The sequence below is a fragment of the Camarhynchus parvulus genome, chromosome 21, assembly GCF_901933205.1.
Source record: "Camarhynchus parvulus chromosome 21, STF_HiC, whole genome shotgun sequence".
In the NCBI taxonomy this organism is placed as follows: domain Eukaryota; kingdom Metazoa; phylum Chordata; class Aves; order Passeriformes; family Thraupidae; genus Camarhynchus; species Camarhynchus parvulus.
The window spans coordinates 690647-712892 of record NC_044591.1 but is presented as its reverse complement, the minus strand read 5'-3'; the positions used below and the strand labels follow the sequence as shown (position 1 = coordinate 712892).

The 22246-nt window shown below is 59.1% G+C and overlaps 3 protein-coding genes across 5 annotated transcripts; 2 read left to right on the top strand and 1 right to left on the bottom strand.

Annotated features, from left to right (window-relative positions):
* Window positions 1-555: 555 nt before the first annotated feature.
* On the top strand, window positions 556-8091 carry HSPB7 (heat shock protein family B (small) member 7). 2 transcript variants are annotated; one of them, XM_030963700.1, is made up of 4 exons: window positions 556-589; window positions 7005-7160; window positions 7245-7378; window positions 7597-8091. In XM_030963700.1, the coding sequence occupies exons 2-4, from the start codon at window positions 7106-7108 to the stop codon at window positions 7780-7782; spliced, it is 375 nt and encodes a 124-aa protein (XP_030819560.1). In that variant the 5' UTR covers window positions 556-589; window positions 7005-7105; the 3' UTR covers window positions 7783-8091. The 2 variants fall into 2 exon arrangements, with proteins under 2 accessions (XP_030819560.1, XP_030819559.1); XM_030963699.1 differs by having other exon boundaries at window positions 7242-7378.
* Window positions 1739-7107, bottom strand: CLCNKA (chloride voltage-gated channel Ka). Its single transcript, XM_030964027.1, has 19 exons — window positions 6993-7107; window positions 6213-6341; window positions 5988-6116; window positions 5743-5882; window positions 5577-5654; window positions 5399-5477; window positions 5203-5328; window positions 5009-5093; window positions 4839-4940; window positions 4318-4402; window positions 4071-4232; window positions 3923-3992; window positions 3531-3641; window positions 3182-3395; window positions 2967-3100; window positions 2254-2354; window positions 2101-2184; window positions 1905-1991; window positions 1739-1777 (listed from the first exon to the last, which is right to left on the bottom strand). The coding sequence occupies exons 1-19, from the start codon at window positions 7105-7107 to the stop codon at window positions 1739-1741; spliced, it is 2070 nt and encodes a 689-aa protein (XP_030819887.1).
* A 2360-nt stretch (window positions 8092-10451) lies between the features above and the next one.
* ZBTB17 (zinc finger and BTB domain containing 17) lies at window positions 10452-20790 on the top strand. 2 transcript variants are annotated; one of them, XM_030963655.1, is made up of 17 exons: window positions 10452-10584; window positions 11780-11878; window positions 12337-12448; window positions 14108-14314; window positions 14856-15032; window positions 15291-15455; window positions 15534-15626; window positions 15999-16237; window positions 16329-16471; window positions 16924-17224; window positions 17649-17736; window positions 18224-18340; window positions 18417-18537; window positions 18683-18813; window positions 18891-19106; window positions 20109-20198; window positions 20412-20790. In XM_030963655.1, the coding sequence occupies exons 2-17, from the start codon at window positions 11873-11875 to the stop codon at window positions 20687-20689; spliced, it is 2484 nt and encodes an 827-aa protein (XP_030819515.1). In that variant the 5' UTR covers window positions 10452-10584; window positions 11780-11872; the 3' UTR covers window positions 20690-20790. The 2 variants fall into 2 exon arrangements, with proteins under 2 accessions (XP_030819515.1, XP_030819514.1); XM_030963654.1 differs by having other exon boundaries at window positions 15291-15626.
* The last annotated feature ends 1456 nt before the right edge of the window (window positions 20791-22246 follow it).

Genomic DNA, 22246 nt, shown 5'->3' with positions numbered 1-22246 from the left:
GAATTTGGGGGACAAAGAGAGGGGGTTTCCCCTATATTTTATGGGTTTTAAGGGCATTTAAAGGATTGTAAAAGGGTTTTAAAGGGTTTTCCTAAGGTGTTTTAAGGGTTTTTAAAGGTTTTGGGGGGCATTAAGGGGGAGTTAAGGAGGTTTAAAGTTTTGGGGGTTTTTAGGCATTTTAAGGTTTTTTAAGGAGTTATCAGGGTTTGTAAGGACGTTGGGGGCTTTAAAGGGGTTTTAAGTTATTTTTTAGGGAGGCTTAATGTTTTTTAAGGGATTTATTTAGGGATTTTGGGGGGTTAAAGGGGTTTTAAAAGTGAGAGGGTTTAGGGGTTTTAATGGGGGTTTAAATGAGTTAAAGAGGATTTTTAAGGGGGTTTAAATAAGTTAAAGAGGGTTTTTAAAGGGGCTTACAGTTTTTCGGGGGTTATCAGGGATTTTAAGGGGTTTCACAGAGCTCCGGGAGTGTTTCCCATCCGGGGCCCCTTTCCCCAGCAAAACCCAGGAGGAATTTGGCCTTTTCATCCCCCGCCGCTCCCCGAAGCCAAAGCCCGGCCGCGCCGGCTGCCCGGAGCCTGCAAATGACTGGGTAGGAAAACGCCGGAAAAAAACGGGTTTGACATTTTTTTCTGCCCCAAACCATAATAAGGGACGGGTGGGAGGTGAGGGCGGACCAACATCGCGCTGCGAAAGCCGCGGGTTTGGGGGATTTTCACCCCGTTTGGGGGCACTTTGACCCGTGGGTGTCACGAGTCTGTCGGGCTCAGCCCCGGCGCCGGCGTCGATCGCGGCTCAAAGTCCGGCGGCGCCCGGGAGGGGCCGGATAGGGGGGGACACCCCGGGCTGGGCCGGATCGGGGGGGACACCCTGGGCTGGCCCTGGCACCCCCCGGTCGCCTGTGTGCCAGGGCGGGGCCGGGCAAGGAGCCCACGGGCTGGGGAAGCCACGGGGAAACTGAGGCACGGCGACAGCGGGGCTTTTGGGGCGACGGGCACGGCTGGGGGTGCTGCTGCCCGCTGACCACCCACCCACCCCGCCCCGGGCGATCGGGGGGCTGCGGACCCTTCCCCTGCTCCCCTCGCTCCTCCCGTGAGTGCCGCAGCCCAGCCCCGCTCCCAGCGCCCAGCCCGGAGCCCAGCCCAGCTCCTGCCCCACTTTTGGGGTGTCTCCCTGGCGCTGACCCCGCTTCACCCATCCTGCGCCGGGCCCGGGCATGCCCGCCCTGCCCAACCTGCCCCGCCGCGCCCAATTAACCCCTCAGGCTTAATTACGGCTTTGTTAGCGCCCGATGCGCCGCCCAAACCCGCTGTGCTCCAGTCCAGGGACACCGAAGAGCTGGGGGAACTCGGGCCCCCATTCCCCCTGGATTTCGGGGTCACTGATTAATTGCAGTAATTAAAATGAGGATAATTATGTGCTGATAACTTTAGTAGGGGGGCACAGGAGGTGTCACAGAGACTGGGGCACTTCAGTGCACGTCCTGGGCAGTTTTGGGGTGATTTGGGTGGTTTTAAATGTTGTTCTTGGGTTTAGGAGGGGGTGACCCCCACCAGAAGAAACCAGCAGGGCTGGAGAAAGAGGAGGAGGAGGAGGAGGGGGAGGAAGCACTGATGGGTCGATGGTTTAATGCACAACCGATGCCCCCAGCCCAGACCCCCACACTGCCAGGGGAGTCAGGACTCCCCCTCTTTTCATGGGGACATCGGTGGGGAGGGTCCCCTGTGGTCCCAAAATGTCATCACTTGGGGTTGGCGAGGTCCTCGATTGCTCTCCGCAGCTGGAAGGGGACAGAGAGGGTGGGACAGGGGCTCTGCCCCCACCTTCCCCGCTCCTTTCACCCCCTTCTCCCCGCTTTCCTTCCCCCTTTCCTTCCCCCTTTCCTGCCCCCTTTTTCCCCTTTTCACCTCTGCCCTGCTCACGGCTCCCACCAGCTCCCCAGAGCGGGTGACAAAGACTCGCTGCAGCTTCAGCAGCTGGAAGAGGTGATAGGCCTGGGAAAGGGACAACAGGGACACGTGGGGACAAAGCCACCCTCGCTGTGTCCCCTCAGTGTGACACAGACCTGGGGGGGCTCCCAGGACACGTTTCACGCCCCCAGACCTGGTGCAGGGAGGTCCATGGAGAGAACTGGAGCATGATGGGCTCGATGGTGCAGTCATCCCCAAGTGTCCCCACGGTGGCCAGCTTGAGGAAGGTGACATGTTAATTTTGGGATGGAAAAGCAGCTTTTTGGGTGTGGTAGGGTGCCCCCACCCCATTTACCTTCTCCCCTTGGGGGGCCTGAGGGTGCTTGTGGCTCTGGAGGAAGGTGACCAGCTGGGACCTGCTGACGGTGCCCACCAGAGTGGGGGAACCTGGAGAGAGGGGACAGTATGGGGACAGTGTGGGAGTAGCAGGGGGACACCAAGGGAGCAGTATGGGAATAACAGGGAGGTACTGGGGACACCCAAGGGCACATCCCATGGGGACAGTAGGGTGGTGGTATGGGGACAGTATGGGAATATCGAGGGAACACCCCACAGGGACACCATGGAGACAGAATGGGAATATTGAGTGAATAGCATGGGGGCAGCATAGGCACAGTACAGGGACACCATGGGGACGGTATGGGAATGGCATGGGGACACCATGGGGACAGTATGGGAATGGCATGGGGACACCACGGGGACAGTATGGGAATACTCAGGTGGCACCATGGCAATATTGAGGGTACAAGATGTGGACACCAATGGGAACAGGACAGCCTGGGAATAACAAAGGACACCATAAGAGCAGTATAGGGACACTGCAGGGGCACCCCATAGGGACAGCGTGGGCAAGGCATGGAGATGGCAGGGGAATATCAAGTGGACACTGGGGGGACACCATGGAGACAGCATGAGGAGACACAGAAGGGCCACCACAGGGCCAGGGACTCGCTGGCCACCTCCCATGGTGACAGTGGCCCCCCAGGTCCCACATCCCACCTGTGCTCTCCACCACGGGGTACTCGGCATCAGCAGAGGCATCCAAGGCCACCAGCACCTCCTGGAACCCGTCCCCCTTGGCCAAGGCCACCACCCGGCGCTCCATGAACTCCTCCACCACCACTCGGTAGGAGCTGGTGAGCACAAAACCCCCCAAATTTCCATCGTTTCCTGGAGAATGTCCCCAAAACATGGGGTTTGGGGCGGGGGCTTACGCGATGTGCCGGCTGCGAATGGGGGGCAGGTAGGGCAGCTTCTTGACAATGATGCCGGCGTCGTAGAAGGACGGTTGGTTCTTCTGGCTGATGGCATTGGCCACCAGCACGGCCAGCACGGTGGGCAGGAGGTGGCCCAGGTGCCCGGTGGCCTCGCACACCAGCAGGGCCGTGGACACCGCGTGGGTCACCGAGCCCGCGAACGCGGCTGCGCCTGGCGGGGAGCAGGGTCAGGGGATAAGGGTGGGTGTCCCTTGCCCGTGGGGGTGTCCCTTGCCCGTGGGGGTGTTCCCTGCCCGTGGGGGTGTCCCCCTGCCCGTGGGGGTGTCTCCCCCACCCGCAGACTCACCAGCCAGGGCGTAGCCAGCAGGAATAATGAGCCGTGGGGGTCCTTCTGAATGGAGACCCCTTGGGAAAAGCAGGGCCACCACCTCCCCCATCAGGCGCCCGATGGCTGCTCCTAAAATTGGGGCAGGAGGGAAGGTGGGGAGACCCCAGCAGCCCCCCCCAGAAAGGTGGAGGTAGAGGTGACCACCCTCCTGCAGCCATCCCAGAGCTGCATGCCTCCCCTGTACCCCCCTCCAGGGCTGGGTACCCCCCCAGGATCCCACTCCAAGGGCTGAATGAACCCCCTGTATTCCTCCCCTGGGCTGGCTGTCCCCACCATGTCCCCCCTTGGTCTGGCTGTGCCTCCCGTGTCCCCCCCCCAGCCTGGCTGTCCCCACCCAGCCCCCAACTCACCATAGATGAAGATGGGCATGAAGTACCCAGCTGGCAGGGGCAGGGTGGTGGCCAGGATCAGCATCCAGAACTGGGGGGACACAGGAGTGTGACCCCACGGGGACACCGTGTTGGGGGGCACACCCAGAGACTGGGGGGCCATGGTTACCTTCATGAGCAGGAAGAAGGTCAAGGTGCCGTAGATGGTGGCAGAGGGATGGTCCCACTCCTGCCAGAGCCCCCCAGGCTTGGCCACCCCTGAGGCGTTGGCAGCCAGCAAGCCCCACGTGCGGTTGTCAAAGAGGGAGATGAGATATTCCTTCATGGTGAGCTGGACAGATGGACAAATGGACACCCCCTGAGCCACCGCTGGGAGGTTTTGGGGTCCCCAGAGAGCCCCGAGTGCCCCCACTCACCCTGGAGGCCATGAACTGCCCCAGCCCGGGCGGGAAGGTGATGGAGGCGAGGAGCAGCACGGCCAGCACCGTGTACACGGGTTTGCTGCAGGGGGACACGGGGGCTGGGTGTGCGGGGATGGACAGACAGACATATGGGAGGGACCCAGGGACACCCAGGGTGAATGGGGTTAGTGGGCAGGGTGCATGGGGGGATGTTGGGGCATCCAGGGTCGGTAGGGGGGACAGATGGATGCACAGGGTGGACACATGGCCACTCAGGGTAGATGGAGGGACACTTGGGGTGCAGGGAGGGGACACAGGGACACTCAGGGTGCATGGGGTGGATGCATGGATGGCCAGGGTGCACAGGGTGGACATACGGACACTCAGAGTGGGTGGACGGTGGGGGGGAGGGGACACAGGGACACCCAGGGTGGATGGGAAGGACACAGGGACACACAGCGCCTGCACGGCACGGACACAGGGACACAGCGGGTACAGGGTGCAGACAGACAGATGGACGGACGCCCAGTACGGACTCAGTGGCCAAGAGCTTGGCTGTCAGCCGGTTCCTCTTGACGGCCACCATCATCCAGCGCTGGCAGAAGAGATAGGCACAGGCCACGATCCCACAGATGGTCCTGTGAGGAGAGGGCAGGTAGGGCACAGGCAGAGCACAGAGAGCACCCCAAAACCAGACCCTCCGTACCCCAAAATCAGGAAAAAGAAGGTCTCCAGGAGGTCAAAGGGAAAATCAATCTTGAGGTCACTCTTAAAAACAGCAGCGATGGTTTCTGGCAGGAGGGACAGGAATGAGGATGTGGGTTTGGGGGTGAGCACCCCAAAAGTGTCCCGGGGAGGGTAAAGGGGAAGAGGGGGCACATCCTGCCCGCCCTGCCTTGCCTTGCTCGCTGTTGAACACGGCCAGGAGCCGAAACATGAAGGCGCCACAGGTGGCGGCGAAGAAGCCGCGCCAGTAATCCCGCACGGCAAAGTGGGGGGACATCACCTCGATGCTGAAAAGCACCCCTGGAAAAACGGGGAAAGGGATCAGGGCGAGGTTTAGGGGTGCCCAGGGTTGGATTAGGGGGGTCCTCACCGCTGATGGGCGCCCCAAAGACTGTGGCCACCCCGACGGCTTGAGCTGCCACCAGCATCTCGTGCTGCTTGATCTTGTTCTGTAAGGCGGGGGCGGGGGGGGGATTAGGCACAACCCCAACTTTTTGGGGATAAAATCAAACCCCTCCGTTCATTATTTTGGGTGGTGGCACCCCCACCTCATATTCCCTCGTGACCGTGGTCCTCATCTTCCCCAGATAGGCTGCGGCCATGGCGGAGAGGTGGACATAGGGACCCTGGGGGAGCACAGTGCTGAGAGGCCCCCCCACCCCGGCACCAGCTGAAGCCACCGGGGATTTTGGGGTTCAGAAGGGGATCCCTCACCACTTTGCCAAGGAAAACGGTGCTGCCGCACGTCAGGGTGCAGGTCAGCCCCACCACCTTGGCTCCGAAGTTCTGGATGGCCAGGTAGTCCTCCAGCACCACGCCCATCAGAATGGTCTTCAGCTCCGGGATGCCGGAGCCTGGAGGTGGCGGGAGGGGGGGGGGCAGGATCCAAATTTTTGGGGTCCCCCATTAGCAGGGGGGCGTTTTAGGGAGTCAGCGAGGTCGAGGTGCAGCTGGCTCACCTCCGGAGTGCGGGGTGATGCTCTGGGAGAAGCCGGTGGAGAAGGCGGCCAGTGCCGTGGGGAACAGGGTCCACGAGAGGTACTTGAGCACCCCGATGTCTCCGATCTCTCGGTACAGCCACGTGTGGGCTGGAGGAGAGATGTCGGGAGAGGAGCTGCACCCCCCGAAAGACCCCCCGTATACTCGGTGAGCCCCTAAAAGCCCCCGGGGCGCCCCTCGTTTACCCGCGTAGAGCCTGGTGATGATGATGTCCATGGCGAAGCTGATGGTGGCCATGAGCACCCCCAGGATGAAGAGGAAGTACCAATCCTCCCCGACGCGGAACAGCTGCCGCTTCACCCACTCCAAGCACCCTGCGAGGGGGGAACAGGGTGCTGACCCCCCAAAAACCCCCCGCCCCCAGAATCCCCCTTTTTGGGTGGGGGGCTCACCTCGGACCCTTCTCCGCGCGGTGGGGCAGGGTCTCCAGCTGTGCTCCGACACCAGCACCCTCTCCACCTCCTCCTCCTCCTCCTTCTCCCCCCGCAGCCCCCTGGGGACAGGGCGCTCCATCCCGGGGACGTTTCAGGTGGACCGCACCCCCTTTTTTGTAGCACCCCTGACCCGTCCTCCCGCCTCGGCCTCCGCTGCCCGACTGAGTTTGCAAACGAGCTCATTAAAAACGACCTTGACGAATCCGACGGACCCGCTCGGGCCGGAGCGAGCCGGGTTTCCTCCCCCCTCCGCCACCCTCCAGCTCCCAGTCCCAACGTACATCCCGCGGCGGGGAGGATTTAATAAGTATTTTAATTAATTATCATGATTATTCCTTAATAATAGGCATCGCATTCCATGGCGTTGAGCTGGGGGGGGGGAACGGAGAGGGGAAAAATTTCCACCGTCTCCGGCGCAAGACCTAAATTTAGCCGGTTTTACGAGAGGTCTGGCAGGCGGCCGGGAGCCTTAACGAGGCTTTAAAAAGCTCGTCAAGTCGAAATATCCCGAAATAACCGATCCGGCGTCGCCTTCGCCGGCAGGAGAGCGAGGAAGGGGGTTCCGCTCATCCCCCCGGCGGGAGCTGGGGGTCGCGGGTGGGGGCAAGCGGCGGCTGAAGGTGAAACCCTCGCCCGCCGGCACCATGGAGCTTTTCGGGAGCTTTGTCCGGCCCCACGGAGAGACTTTGGGGTTCCCAGGTGAGTTTGGGGCGCACCCGGGAGGCATTTGGGGGGGATCCTGGGCAAGCCGTGGCTGTGACCCCCCCAAACCCTGCCCAGCAGCTCGCCCCGGTAACACGGGCGTGGTGAAGACCCTGGGGAACACCTATCAGTTCACGGTGGACGTCAGCGACTTCGCGCCCGAGGACATCATCGTCACCACCTCCAACAACCAGATCGAGGTGCACGCCGAGAAGGTGAGTGCTCCCCCCCTTCCCTGCTCACCCCCAAAGCGGGGGACCCCAAAATCCTCACTGGGGGTGTGGGGACTCCCCAGCTCCCACCCAATTCCCAAACAGCTGCGGCCACAACCCCAGGAGGGTTTAATTCACCATTAATTAATAATGGGGAATAATGAGTCCCCATTCCATTTGCACCCCAAAATCGCCTCTTTTCACCCATTTTTTTCTCCCAGTTGGCCACGGATGGCACTGTCATGAACACCTTCACCCACAAGTGCCAGCTGCCCGAAGATGTGGACCCCACATCCGTGTCATCCTCGCTGGGGGACAATGGGATGTTGACCATCCGGGCTCAGCGCCGGCCGGCCAAGCACTCCGAGCACGTCCAGCAAACCTTCCGGACTGAGATCAAGATCTGAGGGGTCGGGGGGCTCCTTTCCCCCCCTCTCCTTTCCCTCCCTCGCTAATTAAATGGGTGATTTGGGAAGGAGGTGGGATGTGGGGTAGGGAATGGGAAGGCTCCCTCCAGAGTGGGGTCAGACCTGTGCTGAACGCATCCCGTCACCCACCGGAGAAATTCCGGAGGGGAGTCCCAGCTCCGGCAATTTTTAGCTGGCGCGTGTTGAGGGGGGAGATCCAGCGTGCCAAGAATCCTGCCGGGAGCCAGGTTCCCTTCCCAACCCTCTGCCAGAGCTTGTCTTTGTATATAGAGCTTGGGATAAATTATTGAGAACGTCCGACTGCCGCCTTCTCTGTTTTTTGACGTTTCCCTGATGCTTTACCCTCAAAAAGGGGCGCGGGTTCTGACCCGAGGGGTGTCTCGGTAAGGGATATTCCGCCATCCCCACAAAAACCCGCACCAGGAGCCGCTCGGGCGCCCGCTGCCCTGTTTATTTCCAGCCTGGAGTGACTCATCTCTTCCCCGAAGCTCTATTTCAGAGCCATTCCCTCAGCTGTCCGGCTGCCGACCCACCTGGAAGGGCACCAAACCCTCCTCCTCCTCCTCCTCCCCTCGCCCACCCTCACCCAGCACCCTGGGGATGCCCCAAGGCCGGGATGCCGGCCCCAGAGCCAAGGGCTCGTTCTGAGGGAGGAAGGGCTCGTTCTGGGCGAGGAAGGGCTCGTTCTGAGGGAGGAAGGGCCTGGCTCTGTGTCCCTGTGTGTACCCACAACAGCGAGGCGCCCGCTGGGGCAGCAGCGCCTGTTTATGGCTACACAGCCCGGCTCGTGTTGCTGCTCCGCCCGTGACTGCCTGCAGCAGCCTGGCAGCGGCCCAGGCACGGCGCTCAGGGCAATCCCCCTGCGGCAAAAAGGGCTGAAAGCGATGATGGCTGAGGTGGTGAAGGCTCGGGCAGCCGGGGAGGGCAGCGCCCGTCGGGCCCCGGGCAGGGACGCGGCGGCTCCGGCCCGAAGCCAGCCCGGGGCCCAGCGGCGGTCGCTGGCTGCCATCTAGCGGCCTTGGCCCAGGGAGGTGCGGAGACAGGCGGAGGGAAATGGGAAAACCGCCCTATTTCTGCCCTGTTTTCTGCCCGAATGGCTTTGAGACAGGGGAGGTGAGCAGAGGACGAAGGGCCGGCTCAGCCCGGCCCCAAACACACCCCACAGCAGCACCCCTCATGGCCCCTCATGGCTCCCCTCATGGCTCCCCTTGGCCCCTCATGGCTCCCCTCATGGCTCCCCTCATGGCTCCCCTCATGGCTCCCCTTGGCCCCTCATGGCTCCCCTTGGCCCCTCATGGCTCCCCTCATGGCTCTCCTCATGGCTCCCCTCATGGCTCCCCTCATGGCCCCTCATGGCTCCCCTCATGGCTCCCCTCATGGCTCCCCTCTTTCCCTATTTCTGCCCGAATCGCTTTGGGACAGGGGAGGTGAGCAGAGGGCTCAGCCCGGCCCCAAACACACCCCACAGCAGCTGGTTCGTGGCAGGAAAGCTGGGGAAAAACCCAGGTTTTTGGGGCGTGTTTAAACTCTTTTTCAGTGATCGGGACAAGAGGATCGAGGTACCCTTGTAGCCCATACAAAACTTTTTCACTTATTTATACATTTTAAGCAAACAAATAAATTAATGTTCATTGGTTCTAGGTCACATAATTCTCTTAATTAATTAGCATGCTGTCCTCTATTGGTTATTGATTTCTATAGTCCTTTTATCATCTTCTCCAGCTTTCCAGGCCTTAATGTCCTCTGTATTTTCTGGTTACTCCAATGTCCTTGAAGGACCATAAATTTAAGATGTAAGACATCCAACCTTCGAACACTTTTGGCTTTACTGAAGCTTGTCAGGGTTAGTTTTAACAAACTTAAGGTTTGGGTGAATAATGATCTGAGTAACAAGAGTCTTTGTAGAAACTTAAACTAGTACTGGCCAAAAGTGGGTGCTGCTCACAATGAATTAAAACAACAAATTAAAAATTAGTTAGGAAATTTGTATTATTTCCAACAACAGGGAACCTTCTTCCTGACAGAAGGATGGAGCCAAGAGAACAAGTGACAGGAAAAGAGGAACGACATCAAGTTGTGGCAAGGGAGGTTTATGTTAGATATACGGTGAATTCCTTCATGGTGGGTGGTCAGGCACTGGGACAGCAGTGGATTCACCACCTCGGGGGTGTTTAAGCAGAGGTGATGTGGTGGCTGGCAACACGGCTAGTGAAGAACATGGTGGCAGCGCTGGCACTGGGACCTTCAAGCCTCACAGCTGCGCTTGGCCTCCCTTGGCCCCTCATGGCTCCCCTTGGTCCTTCATGGCCCCCCTCTTTCTCACATGGCCCCTCATGGCTCCCCTTGGCCCCTCATGGCCCCTCTCTGTCCCTCATGGCCCCCCTCTGTCCCTCATGGCTCCCCTCAGCCCCTCATGGCCCCCCTCTGTCCCTCATGGCCCCCCTCTGTCCCTCATGGTCCCTCATGGCTCCTCTGGACACCCCTCTGGGCCCCTCATGGTCCCCTCTGTCCCTCATGGTCCCCTCTGTCCCTCATGGCCCCTCATGGCTGCTCTGAGCCGCTCAGCACCACCCCCCACTGTCATGGCGGCGCCTCTGCGGCGGGAAGGGGCGGGAAGGTGACCCTGCCCAGCCGCGCACGCGCAGTGACGCCACCGCCGCTGGGCGGGCCGGGGCGACGCCGCTTCCGCCCGGCGCCAAGATGGCGGCGCCCTTTGTCTGCTCGGTGTCACGGTGAGGGCCGCGGGCCGCGGGTGAGGCCCCGCCGGGCCCGGCATGGCAGGTGCGGCACGGGGGCCCCGGGAGAGCGCTGGAGGGGCTGGGGAGAGGGCTGAGTAGGACACGGGCGCTGGGAGGGGAGTAAGCTGCGGCCTGGCTCGCTGCCTGTGGGGTAACGGAGCCGCTGGGGTCACCCCGGTGCGCGGTTCCCGGTTCGCTGGGGTGGGGGGCGGGGGGGCGGTCCTGTTGGCGGGCCCTGGGAAACGGGGTGCTGCCGGCCGTCGTGGGGGGAACGGGGGGTTGTCGCGGTAGGAACGAGGGGCTGCGGGATATCGCCAGGGCTTGTTGGCTGCTGCGAGGGGAGCGGGGGGTCCTGGTTGTCATGAGGGGAATGGGGGTTGGTGGCTGTCGTGAGGGGCAGCGGGGGCTGTCGTGAGGGGAATGGGGCTTCTGGATGTCGTGAGGGGAGCAGGGGGCTCGTGGTTGTCGTAAGGGCACGGAGGGGCTCCTGGCCGCCCCCCTGCCCGGGGTGTCCCTGTCCGCTGTGTCACCCCCCCAGCCGTGAGGTGACTCGGGGCCAGGCCATGGACGAAGCCGTGTGTCCCCCGGGCTTGGGGCATCACCGTCCCCTCGGGCCACCCAGAGATCCTCGCGATGTTGGGGAATGGGGGTCACAGCCCCGAGCCAGCGCCAGCCACATCCCTGCACCTCAGGGACGGGGAAACCACAAGGAAAAACGCGATTTTCCCCCGTCCTGGAGAGGTGACAGCCCCTCCTGGCTGTCCGTGCCCTCTGCGGGCCGGCACGGGTGACACATTTCCTGGACCAGACGCATTTCCTTAGTTTTCAGCGCTCAGCCAGCATTCCAAAGGGTGTTTTTCCCCAGGGAGACAAGGGCTGGTCATCCCTGGGCACTGCAGACACAGGAGGGGTTTCAGGGCAGATCTCAGGCTCAGGTGATGTCCTGGTGTACCGAGCAGCACCAGCACACCCATAAGCCTGAAATCCAAATAACCAAGGTGTCCTCAGGATCTCTGTTCCCTGTGGGGGGTCCAGGATGTCCTTCTCCTCTTGTCTTTCTCATTTTTTTTCATTTTCACCACTTTTTTTCCCCTTTATGATCATTTCCCCTCTCACAGCTCGCCTTCCACAAGCTCTGCAGCCCTTCCCTGTTCCACGATCTGTATTATTATTGTGCTATGGAGCTGCTGTGCTCAGATCAGCTCCAGACTTGACTTTTTTCACGAAAACCGTTGCAGGATCTGTTGCTGGAAATGAGGACAGAGCCCTGTGGGCAGAGGCAGCGAGGGTTGGGGCCGCGCTGTTCCCCGAGCTGACGCACGAGGCGGGAGATGACGGTGGGTAGGAAACAAACCCCCTCTTCCCTTTCATCCTCCCAGCATGGATGGCTGGCTGCTGACAGCCTGGAAAGGCAGTGTTTAACTCACTGCTTTTTCCAAGTCAGGGAGGTTTGGGGTGTTTTAATAGGTAGGAGGTAGGTGTTCACGTGGCAGGGAAGGGGAGAGGTAATGTTGCTAATTAGTGAGAGTGCTTAGCAGAGCTGGCGTGGGAAGCTCCCTGGGACTGCAGCTGCTGTATTTATCTGTGTGGAGGGCGTGGGTGGGCTCATAATGAACTTCTGCATGATTAATTGGATAATGAGAGACTCAACAACCTCGTCGGGGGGAGGTCAGGAGGGGAATTGTCTCCCCTGAGAGGAAATCAGAGGATGCCCAGTCCTGCATCAGGGATTTTGCACCTTCAGCACCCAAGAGTGGAGGTTTAAAATTGAGTTTTTCCACCCCATTTTTCCCAGGATGGCTGCGTAGAGACTGACCTGAACACCTGGAAAGGGGAAATCTCTGGAGGACAGACTCAACCCTCTGGCCCTCGATCCTCTGGGTATCTCTGCTCCCTGCAGCACAGAGGTGAGCTCAGGCACCACTCCTGAGGGTTGGGTCCAGGTGTTTGGGATTGTTAAACCTCAGAGTCAGGTGTTTTAGTGGGTAAAGGTGACATTGGCTGCTGGGTGTGGGTGTAGAGAGCATTACAGGGGGCACCACAGAAAATAGGAAGGTTTTTTGGGAAGGAGTTGAGTTTCCTGGATTTTTACTTCCTTCTCAAAGCTGGGGAGCAAAGCTGAGACAAGTCCAATCCTGGAACGTTAAAAATCATCGTTCAGATGCAAAGTGCCTCCCACAAATTCCCCAAAATACCCTTTCAGTGCATGGAACTGTCAGGATTCCTCAGGTCTGTGAGCACAGAACACAGCCTTGTTTACCCTGCAGGGAAAATGCTCCCCCATTTCCCCAGAGCTTTGCAAACCACACTGGGCCATGCTGTGCAGTATCTTGACCCAAGTACTGTTTTTTTTCTGGCTGTCAAGGATGTATTTTGGGACAGGCTGGGCGAGTTTGGAGGGCTGGGGGAAAGCCAGGGCAGGGAGATCAGTGCAGCAACAAAATGGAGTGGAACTTCCTCTCTCTGTGCGTGATCCAACGCTGTCAGAGAGGTCCTGGCCTCTCATCCCCACTGGAAGGGAATGCCTGTGGAAGCTGAGTGAATCCCTGGGAGGAAGATCCTTCCCTCAGTGTTGCTGGCACCCGCAGCTGACAGGAGGAGGCTCCCTCTGACCACTGATCGCTGGAAGGAACAGGAGCTGGGGGTGCCTGGTGTTGTGGATCCAAACCTCTCCCTTCTTCCTGACTGGAAACTCCTGATTTAAGAGGTGATGAAGTGGAAAAACAACTTCCATGGGCTGGAAGCTTTCAGAGACACCGAGCATGGAATCCAGGAGTGTTTCCCCAGCTGTGACCTTCCTGCTCCAGCGTCCAGAGCTTTGGGGACTTCCTGCATGAACAATAACTGGATAGTCCCTTGTTTCCTTTCTCCCCCCTCCTTGCCAATCCCTTGAAACAATCCCTTCAGCACCGGAATCATTGCTGGAAGACAAAGCCAAGTGAAAGCCCTTCATTCACCCTACGGATGCAGCTCAGGAGGAAATCCACAGTGTGGCACTTTGCTGACAAGGACCTGCTGGAAAGCTGGGGTTTTGCCATGTTTCCAGCAATTTGCAGCATTCCTTAGGCAGAGCTGTGCTCCAGGCGTGGAGAACTCCCTCCAGACACATAATAAAACATAAAAATTCCTCAGAATCGTGACATGAGCAGCTGGAAGAGCAGGAGCTGGAAGGTTTGGATGGTCACTCCCGTGCTGTGGCCTTGGCAGGAGCTGTGACACAGAGGAGGGACGATGGCACTTGTGTCTGCAGAGGTGACAAGGCTCCTGCTCGCTGCTTGGACCAGCTGAGGAGCAACAGCTGCGTTCTGAATATTGTCATGGTTGCTAAAACCATTGTGGCTGTTCCATCAACTCCTTCTAGCCCTGTGTTGGAGTCGTGGCTGTTCTAGGAGAGGGTTTGGGGTTTGATTTAGCCAGGAGAGGAGCTGAAATTCACCTTTTTGGGCCATTTTTTAACCACGAGGGCACTCAGGTCGTGTTTTGTGATCTCTCCTCCTCCACGACCCCTTCAGTGGTTTCACCACACAGCTCACCTCCAGCCCTGTGGTGTTTTCTCCCTCCCACAGCCATGGATTTCCCTCAGCACAGCCAGCAGGTGCTGGAGCAGCTGAACCAGCAGCGGCAGCTGGGGCTGCTCTGCGACTGCACCTTCGTGGTGGACGGCATCGACTTCAAGGCCCACAAGGCCGTGCTGGCCGCCTGCAGCGACTACTTCCGCATGCTCTTCGTGGACCAGAAGGACGTGGTGCACCTGGACATCAGCAATGCTGCAGGTAGGCCTGGGCTTTTTGTTTTCATACTCTTAACCCTAGTAACTCTCTCCACCCCCATCCTATTCCTTCTTCTATCCAACAACCTCAAAAACACCCCCAGCACAATCATAAGCACAGTCAAAACTTCTTTTTTAATCAGCCTAATCCCAATAACAATTTACATCTACTCTGGAACAGAAAGCCTCATCTCCTTCTGGGAATGAAAGTTCATCATAAGCTTCAAAATCCCCATCAGCCTAAAAATAGACTTCTGGTCTCTTACCTTCTTCCCCATTGCACTATTCATGTCATGGTCCATCCTACAATTCACAACATGATATATAGCCTCAGACCCTTACATTACAAATTTTTTCACTTACCTACTATTCCTCCTAATCTCTATACTCATCCTAATCATCGCCAATAACCCCCCAGCTCCATAAACAACACAATTCTGTGCTCAGGCTTCGAGGGAGGCTCTTCAGCTTGTTATGTTGAGCGTTTCAGAATGAAGCAGTGAGGAGTTGAAGGCTCATTTCTGGTTGTGTGACCTCTCCTGCAGGCCTGGGCCAGGTTCTGGAGTTCATGTACACGGCTAAGCTGAGCCTGAGCCCTGACAACGTGGAGGATGTGCTGGCCGTGGCAGGTTTCCTGCAGATGCAGGAGATCGTCAGTGCTTGCAACGCACTCAAATCTCTCTCTGTGCCCCCAGAAAATCCCCAGCAGCCCCCCGAGATTGGTACGTACCCTCCTGGCTTCCCCTCACCCAGGCAAAGTCAAGATTTACCTACTTGTGCCTCATGCTGGCCAAAATTTATCCACTTATGCTCCTTGGCCACCTTGCAAACCCAGTTGGGGTGCATCTGGTGCACCTGGACGGGGTTTGATCCTCTTGGGCATCACCAGCAGTTGAAAAATTGCTGCTTCTGTGAATTTTGTGGGATTTGGGAATCCTGCTGGCAGCAGCAGCTCGATGGCTTCTCCTGTTCCCTCACAGAAGCTGACAAGGTCCCAGCTGATAACAAGACGTCGGTGGTGGCAGAAGCTCTGGGGGAGCCTGACAAAGCCAAAGCAGCTGCTCCCAACAGCGAGGGGAAGGAGGAGAAGTCAGAGGCTGTGGCACAGCCTGAGGTGCCTGCGGAGCAGCCAGCTGGCCAGGAAGGTGAGCCAGCGAGGGGTGACAGCCTGGCTCCTGCTGTCACCCCCAGCACACCCTGTCCTGACACTGCAGCGCTCGCAGGGACAGGCGCTGCCATCCAGGAGGATCCCAAGGCCGACGTTCCCGGGCTCCCGCAGCCGTCAGAGAGCGCCGTGGGCAGCGGCAGCCTTGAAGGTGAGCGGGGCTGGGACAAAGCTGGGCAGGGCTTGAGCCCTCCTTATCTGTGGAATTCATTGTGTGAGTTTTGTGAGGGATGGATCCTCTGGGAGCAGTTGTCTTGGAGCATAGTGAGGAGAGTTGGGAAATTCTCCTCTGCCTGCACAGGCTTTGGGAATTTAGGGCTAATCACCTGCAAATTCAAAGTGGTTCCAGGCAAAGGTGGTGATGGATGAGCTTTCACTTCCCTTCCAACTCAGATGTTTCTTTGATTTCTCTGGGGACAGAGGATGTCTAATCCCAGTCTCCTTAAGTTAGGAAATACAGGTGGATTTGTGCCTCTGCTGCCACTCCCAAATTTGAGCACCCCCATTTTCTACCATCCTGCAGAGATGAAGCTGGAAAGGAAGGAGGAAGAGGGGGAGATGATAGTGGAGGAGGAAGATGAGGGTAAAATCCCCAAGGAGGAGCCTCCCCAGCTAGAGAATGGGGAAAATGCTGAGGATAACGAGTCGGGAAGCACGGATTCGGGGCAGGAGAACTCGGGGGAGCCGCGCCTGCTGCGCTCCGGCACCTACAGCGACCGCACTGAGTCCAAGGCCTACGGCTCCGTCACACACAAGTGTGAGGTGAGGCCAGCTGGGCTCCTGGGCAGAGCTCCAGGTGCCACTGGGTGCCTTGGGGACAGAGGGGTGACAGTGCCTGTCCCTCCATCCCTAGGACTGTGGGAAGGAGTTCACCCACACCGGGAACTTCAAGCGGCACATCCGGATCCACACCGGAGAGAAGCCCTTCTCGTGCAGGGAGTGCAACAAGGCCTTCTCCGACCCAGCTGCCTGCAAGGCCCATGAGAAGACACACAGGTACGGGTGGAGCCAGGGAGAGACACCTGGAAAATGTGAGGTTTGCTGGGAATGGTCGAATCCTTTGGAAATCCACTGGTGTGTTGGGGTATCTGGGAGGAGATTTGTCTTTCTGTATCTGTCAAAGTCACAGAATATTCCTGACTTGGAAGGGATCCACAGGGATCAAGTCCAGCTCCTGGCCCTGCACAGACACCATCAGAATCCCATCCTGTGGCTGAGAGCATTGTCCAAATTTTTGTTTCATGGACTCCATCCCTGGAAGTGTTCAGGGTTGGATGGGGCTTGGAACAACCTGATCTAGTGGCTGGTGGGGTCTGGTGGAACAAGATGAGCTTGGAGGTCCCTCCCAACCCAAGCATTCCATGATTCCTGGGTCTGGCTGGGGCTGACACTCAGACTGGGGGCAGTGAGACCCCGGTGCTGGGTGTGACATTCCCCCCTCATCCCAGCCCGCTGAAGCCGTACGGCTGCGAGGAGTGCGGGAAGAGCTACCGGCTCATCAGCCTGCTGAACCTGCACAAGAAGCGGCACACGGGCGAGGCCCGCTACCGCTGCGAGGACTGCGGCAAGCTCTTCACCACCTCGGGCAACCTGAAGCGGCACCAGCTGGTGCACAGCGGGGAGAAGCCCTACCAGTGCGACTACTGCGGGCGCTCCTTCTCCGACCCCACGTCCAAGATGCGGCACCTGGAGACGCACGACACCGACAAGGAGCACAAGTGTCCCCACTGCGACAAGAAGTTCAACCAGGTGTGCTGGGGAGCGGGAAAGCTGGGCCAGCGTGGTCCTGGAAAGGGAGATTTGTCCATGAGATGCAGTCTGGGGTTCCCAGAGTGGTCCTGGGATGGTGGTGTGTCCATGAGGTATATTTAGGGTTCCCAGAGCAGTCCTGAAAGGGTGGATTATCCATGGGATGCAGTTTGGGGTTCCCAGAGTGGTCCTGGGATGGTGGTGTATCCATGAGGTGTAGCTGGGGGTCTCAGCAGTCCTGAAAGGGTGGATTATCCATGGGATGCAGCTTGAGGGTCTTGGAGCTTGGAAAAGAGTGGTTTGTCCATGGGGTGAAGCTTGGAGGTCCTAGAGGCCACTCCAGAAGGGATCCACAAGGATTCGGGTTGCTCCAAAGGAAGATGAGGTGGTTTGGGGCTCTCTCCATCCCATTCTCCATCCCCAGGTGGGGAATTTGAAGGCTCACCTGAAGATCCACATCGCAGATGGGCCCCTGAAGTGCCGGGAGTGCGGGAAGCAGTTCACCACGTCAGGTAACACAGGGGAGGGGGGCTGAGGAGCTGAGTGACAGGACTTGGATGGTCTGGGGGAAGCAGGGAGTATTCCATGGCTGGATCAGAGCCAGAGGAAGGATTTCATCCCGGCTTTACGGTGCTGTGGTTGTGCTGCATGAATTCCTGGTTTTCCCCATGGAGCCACGCCCTGGAAAGGAGATCCTCATCCAAATGTTGGAGATGGGGATGTCTCCTCCCATCTTCTCTCAGCCTGCTGCAGAGCCAGAGGGTTGGAATGATCCCAGTGGAGTCTTTTAATCCCCTCAAGCACTGGGTGCTTGTCCTGGCTGTCTCCACTTCCACGTTACTGCCCGATCCCAGACAGGGTGCAGCCAACTCCCCTTGATCCCTGCGCAGTCCCTGCTCCCTGAACAGCACCAGGCTTTCCCAAGGGAGCTTCTGGGGCTCTGGGAAGGAGGAGAAGGGGGAGGAGGATCCGGTGTCCTTCAGCCTGCCCTGCTCCCAGGTAACCTGAAGCGGCACCTGCGGATCCACAGCGGGGAGAAGCCGTACGTGTGCGTGCACTGCCAACGCCAGTTCGCCGACCCCGGCGCGCTGCAGCGCCACGTCCGCATCCACACCGGTACGGAGCCCTCCTGCCCCCCGAGCCTTCTCCTGCCCCTCGTGCTCCCCACCCACCTCCTCCTGTGCTTCCCCAGGAGAGAAGCCGTGCCAGTGCTTGATCTGCGGGAAAGCCTTCACCCAGGCGAGCTCCCTCATCGCCCACGTGCGCCAGCACACCGGGGAGAAGCCCTACGTGTGCGAGCGCTGTGGGAAGAGGTGAGGATTCCCTTTGGGAATGCCGGGAGGGGCACCTCAGTGCTGGTGGAATATCGGGGCACCTCCACTTGCTGTTCTCTGGAGGGAGGGTGGAGGTGCCAGGGTGATACCAGGGATTGTGGTGACTGCGGTCTCATTCCCCAAGGTTCGTCCAGTCGAGCCAGCTGGCCAACCACATCCGTCACCACGACAACATCCGGCCCCACAAATGCACCGTCTGCAACAAAGCCTTCGTCAACGTGGGTGACTTGTCCAAGCACATCATCATCCACACAGGTGGGTACCTCCCAGAGCCCTGCACCACCCCTGGGCATCAGCCCCCTCACCCACCCCCATTCCCTGTCCCCTCCCAGGGGAGAAGCCATTCCTGTGTGACAAGTGCGGGCGTGGCTTCAACCGCGTGGACAACCTGCGCTCCCACGTGAAGACCGTGCACCAGGGCAAGGCTGGCATCAAAATCCTGGAGCCCGAGGAGGGTGATGAGGTCAACATCGTTACAGTGGCGTCCGATGACATGGTGACATTGGCCACCGAGGCGCTGGCTGCCACCGCTGTCACGCAGCTCACGGGTGAGCTGGGGGCCCATGGGGTTCCCAAAGGGAGTTCATCCCTGGGGGGCAGCTTGGGAGCCATCCAGAGTGGTGGGGTGCAGCTGGGAGGTCCTGGTGTTGTCCTGAAATGGAACCTTATCCATAGGGAGCAGCTGGCTGGTCCCAGAGTTGTCCCCAGAGGGAGATTCATTAATGGGAGTTCAGCTTAGAGGACTCAGGAGGCATCCCAAAGGGAAATTTACCCATGGCAATGCAGCCTGGGGGTCTTGGAGGTGTCCTGAAAAAAAGGTGCAGCTTGGAGGTCCCAGATGCTATCCCAAAAGAGAAATTTTATCCCTGGAGAGGAGCTTGGGTGTTCCATGAGCCACCCCAAAAGGAAAACTTATCTGTGGGGAGCAGTTGGAGGGGCCTGGAACTGTCACAAAGATTAAGTTAATTTATGGAGGTGAAATTTAGAGGTCTTAGGAGCCACCCTAGATGGGAAATTGTCCAAGGGATGCAGCTTGGGCTTTCCAGGACTGAAAGGGGGCTAGATCTCCAGGGAGCAGCTTGGGGTTCCAAGAGACACCCTGAAAATGAGATTTTTCTGTGAGGGGCAGCTTAGGGGATCCCTGGAGCCCTTCCAGAGGGGAAACTTAACCCTGGGGAGCAGCTTGGGTGCCTTGGGGTGGTCCTGAAAGGGAGGTTTATCCATGAGGTGCAGTTTGAAGGGCCCAAGAGTCAGCCCAAAAGGGAGATTCATTTGTAGGGGGGCAGTTTGGGGTTTTTCCATAGGGTGCAGCTTGGAGGTCCTGGAGCCCCCAAAGGTGCTGGAGATTTATCCAAGGGCACAGCACCTGAGTCTGGGCAGCCTCACATCCCACTGGAGCCACTCCCAACCTCAGCACTGGGCAGGATCCATGGCCAGGGGGGAATTCCTGCCCAGCTGGGCCCCCTAATGTGTCCCTGTCCCCCCTAATGTCCCTGTCCCCCCTAATGTCCCTGTCCCCACAATGTCCCTGTCCCCCCCTGTTCCTGCAGTGGTGCCCGTGGCAGCCGCAGTGACAGCAGATGAGACCGAAGCACTTAAAGCTGAGATCACCAAAGCGGTGAAGCAGGTGCAGGAGGCAGGTGAGGAATACCGGGAATACCGACCGGGCTGGCTCCTCCCATCCCACCACCCCAGCACCTCTGGGAACACCCGGCACCGGCCGCCAGCTCCCATCCTGTAGAATTTGAATGCAGATTTGTAGAATTTTCTACAAATCTATTTCCTACACCATCCCACCACCCCAGCGCCTCGCCCATTTTGGTGTGTGTGTGTTTCTCTCTTCCCCTCGGCAGACCCCAACACGCAGATCCTTTACGCCTGCGATTCCTGCGGGGAGAAGTTCCTGGACGCCAGCAGCCTGGCGCAACACGTGCGCATCCACACGGCCCAGGCGCTCGTCATGTTCCAGGCGGAGCCCGACTTCTACCAGCCCTACGGCGCGGCGGGCTGGCCGGCAGAGCAGGTCATCCCCGCCGGGGAGCTCCTGTTCCGCCCCCGCGACGGCCCCGAGCCGCCCCCGGCCGCTGCCCCGGCCCCCCCGGCCGAGGGGCCGGCCCCGGCCCCCGAGTGACCCCGCCCCCGCCCAGCCTTTATTTAAGAGACAGCTCGGAAATGGTGTAAAAAGTGTATTTCTGGAAGGAAAGAGATGGAATAAAATGCAGTATTTTGTAAGGGTTGGTGCTCGGGGAGGCGGCTGCGGCTTCACCCCCACCCAGGGGATGTTTTGGGGTTCCTGCAGAGCTGGAGCCCAGTGGGAGGGACTGAAATACTCCAGTGACTGCTGAGAGTGTGATGTGGATGGATAGCAGGGGTCGATGAGGTGATAAAGGATATAAACGGTGGTTTCAGGTTTCCAACCCCACCCAGACCAGCAGATGGGGATTTTTGGGATAAAGCCCCAAAAGCCCCTCCCATGCTGACCCCCACTGAGGGAGGGGTGTGGAGGCAGGGGAGCCGCCCCTGGTTGGGGGTAAAGAGAAGAAAAAAGGTGCTGCTGATGGAGGTGGAGGGTGGGAGCCTGTCCTGCCCCACCTGGGGTCTGGGGCTCAGCTGGGCCCACCCACAAGGGACCCCCAGGCCCTGGAGCTGTACGTGCAGCTGCCCCTGTCCGTGTGTCCAGCTGGACACCCCCCCTGCTCTGTCCCCTCAGAGCCCCCAGCTCCCCAGGGCATGGGGGGAAGGGAGACGCACGGACACAATGACGGGGGCGTGTCCAGCCGGGACAGACGGACACAGAGGTGGCTGCAGGGACAGCTGGACACGCGGAAAGCTCCGTGGATGGCTGGACAGTGGCAGGCACACATGGACACCTTCGGGCTGGACACCGTTTCACATCCAGTTGGACACCTGGACATGTGTCTGTCCATCCATGTGTCCGTCTGTCCTCGTCCCTGCTCCCCAGCCTGGGAGGGGTTGGAGGATTCAGGACAGGCGCATGGACAGGGCTGTTGGTGCTGGAAATTCACTGGAAATGGCTGGACAGTGGGATGGGTTGACAGGCAGACACAGGCAGGGACATGTGCAGCTGGACACATGGACACTTCTGTGGATGGACACATGGCTGGCTACATTCACAGCCAGACAGAGGGACCATTGCATGTCCAGTCAGACAGAGAGTTGTACGTCCAGCTGGACACATGGACGTTGTACAGACACCTTTCTCCTCCACCCATGAGCATAAATGCCCCAAAAATGCACTTTTCACCCCAAGGCCCCTCTCCAAAAAGCAGCGATTTCACACCCCTGCCCCGCCCCCCTCACACCCCCTCACACCCCTGCCCTGCCCCCACAGCCCCGTGTCCGTCTGTCCGGGCCCATCCCTGTGTCCATCTCCAGCCCAGGCTCTGAGGAGGGGGAAAGGCTCCGGCCCCATCCCGACCCCAAACCCACGGACAGAGGGAATGGGGCGGGGCGGGGGCGGGGCGGGGGTGTGAGGGGGGCGGGGCAGGGGTGTGAAATCGCTGCTTTTTGGAGCGGGGCCTTTGGGGCGAAAAGTGCATTTTTGGGACATTTATGCTCATGGATGGAGGGAGAAAGTGTCTGTCCAACTGGATGTTCACTGTCCAGCTGGACGTACAATGACCATCTGTCCAACTGGACGTACAATGTCCATGTGTCCAACTGGACG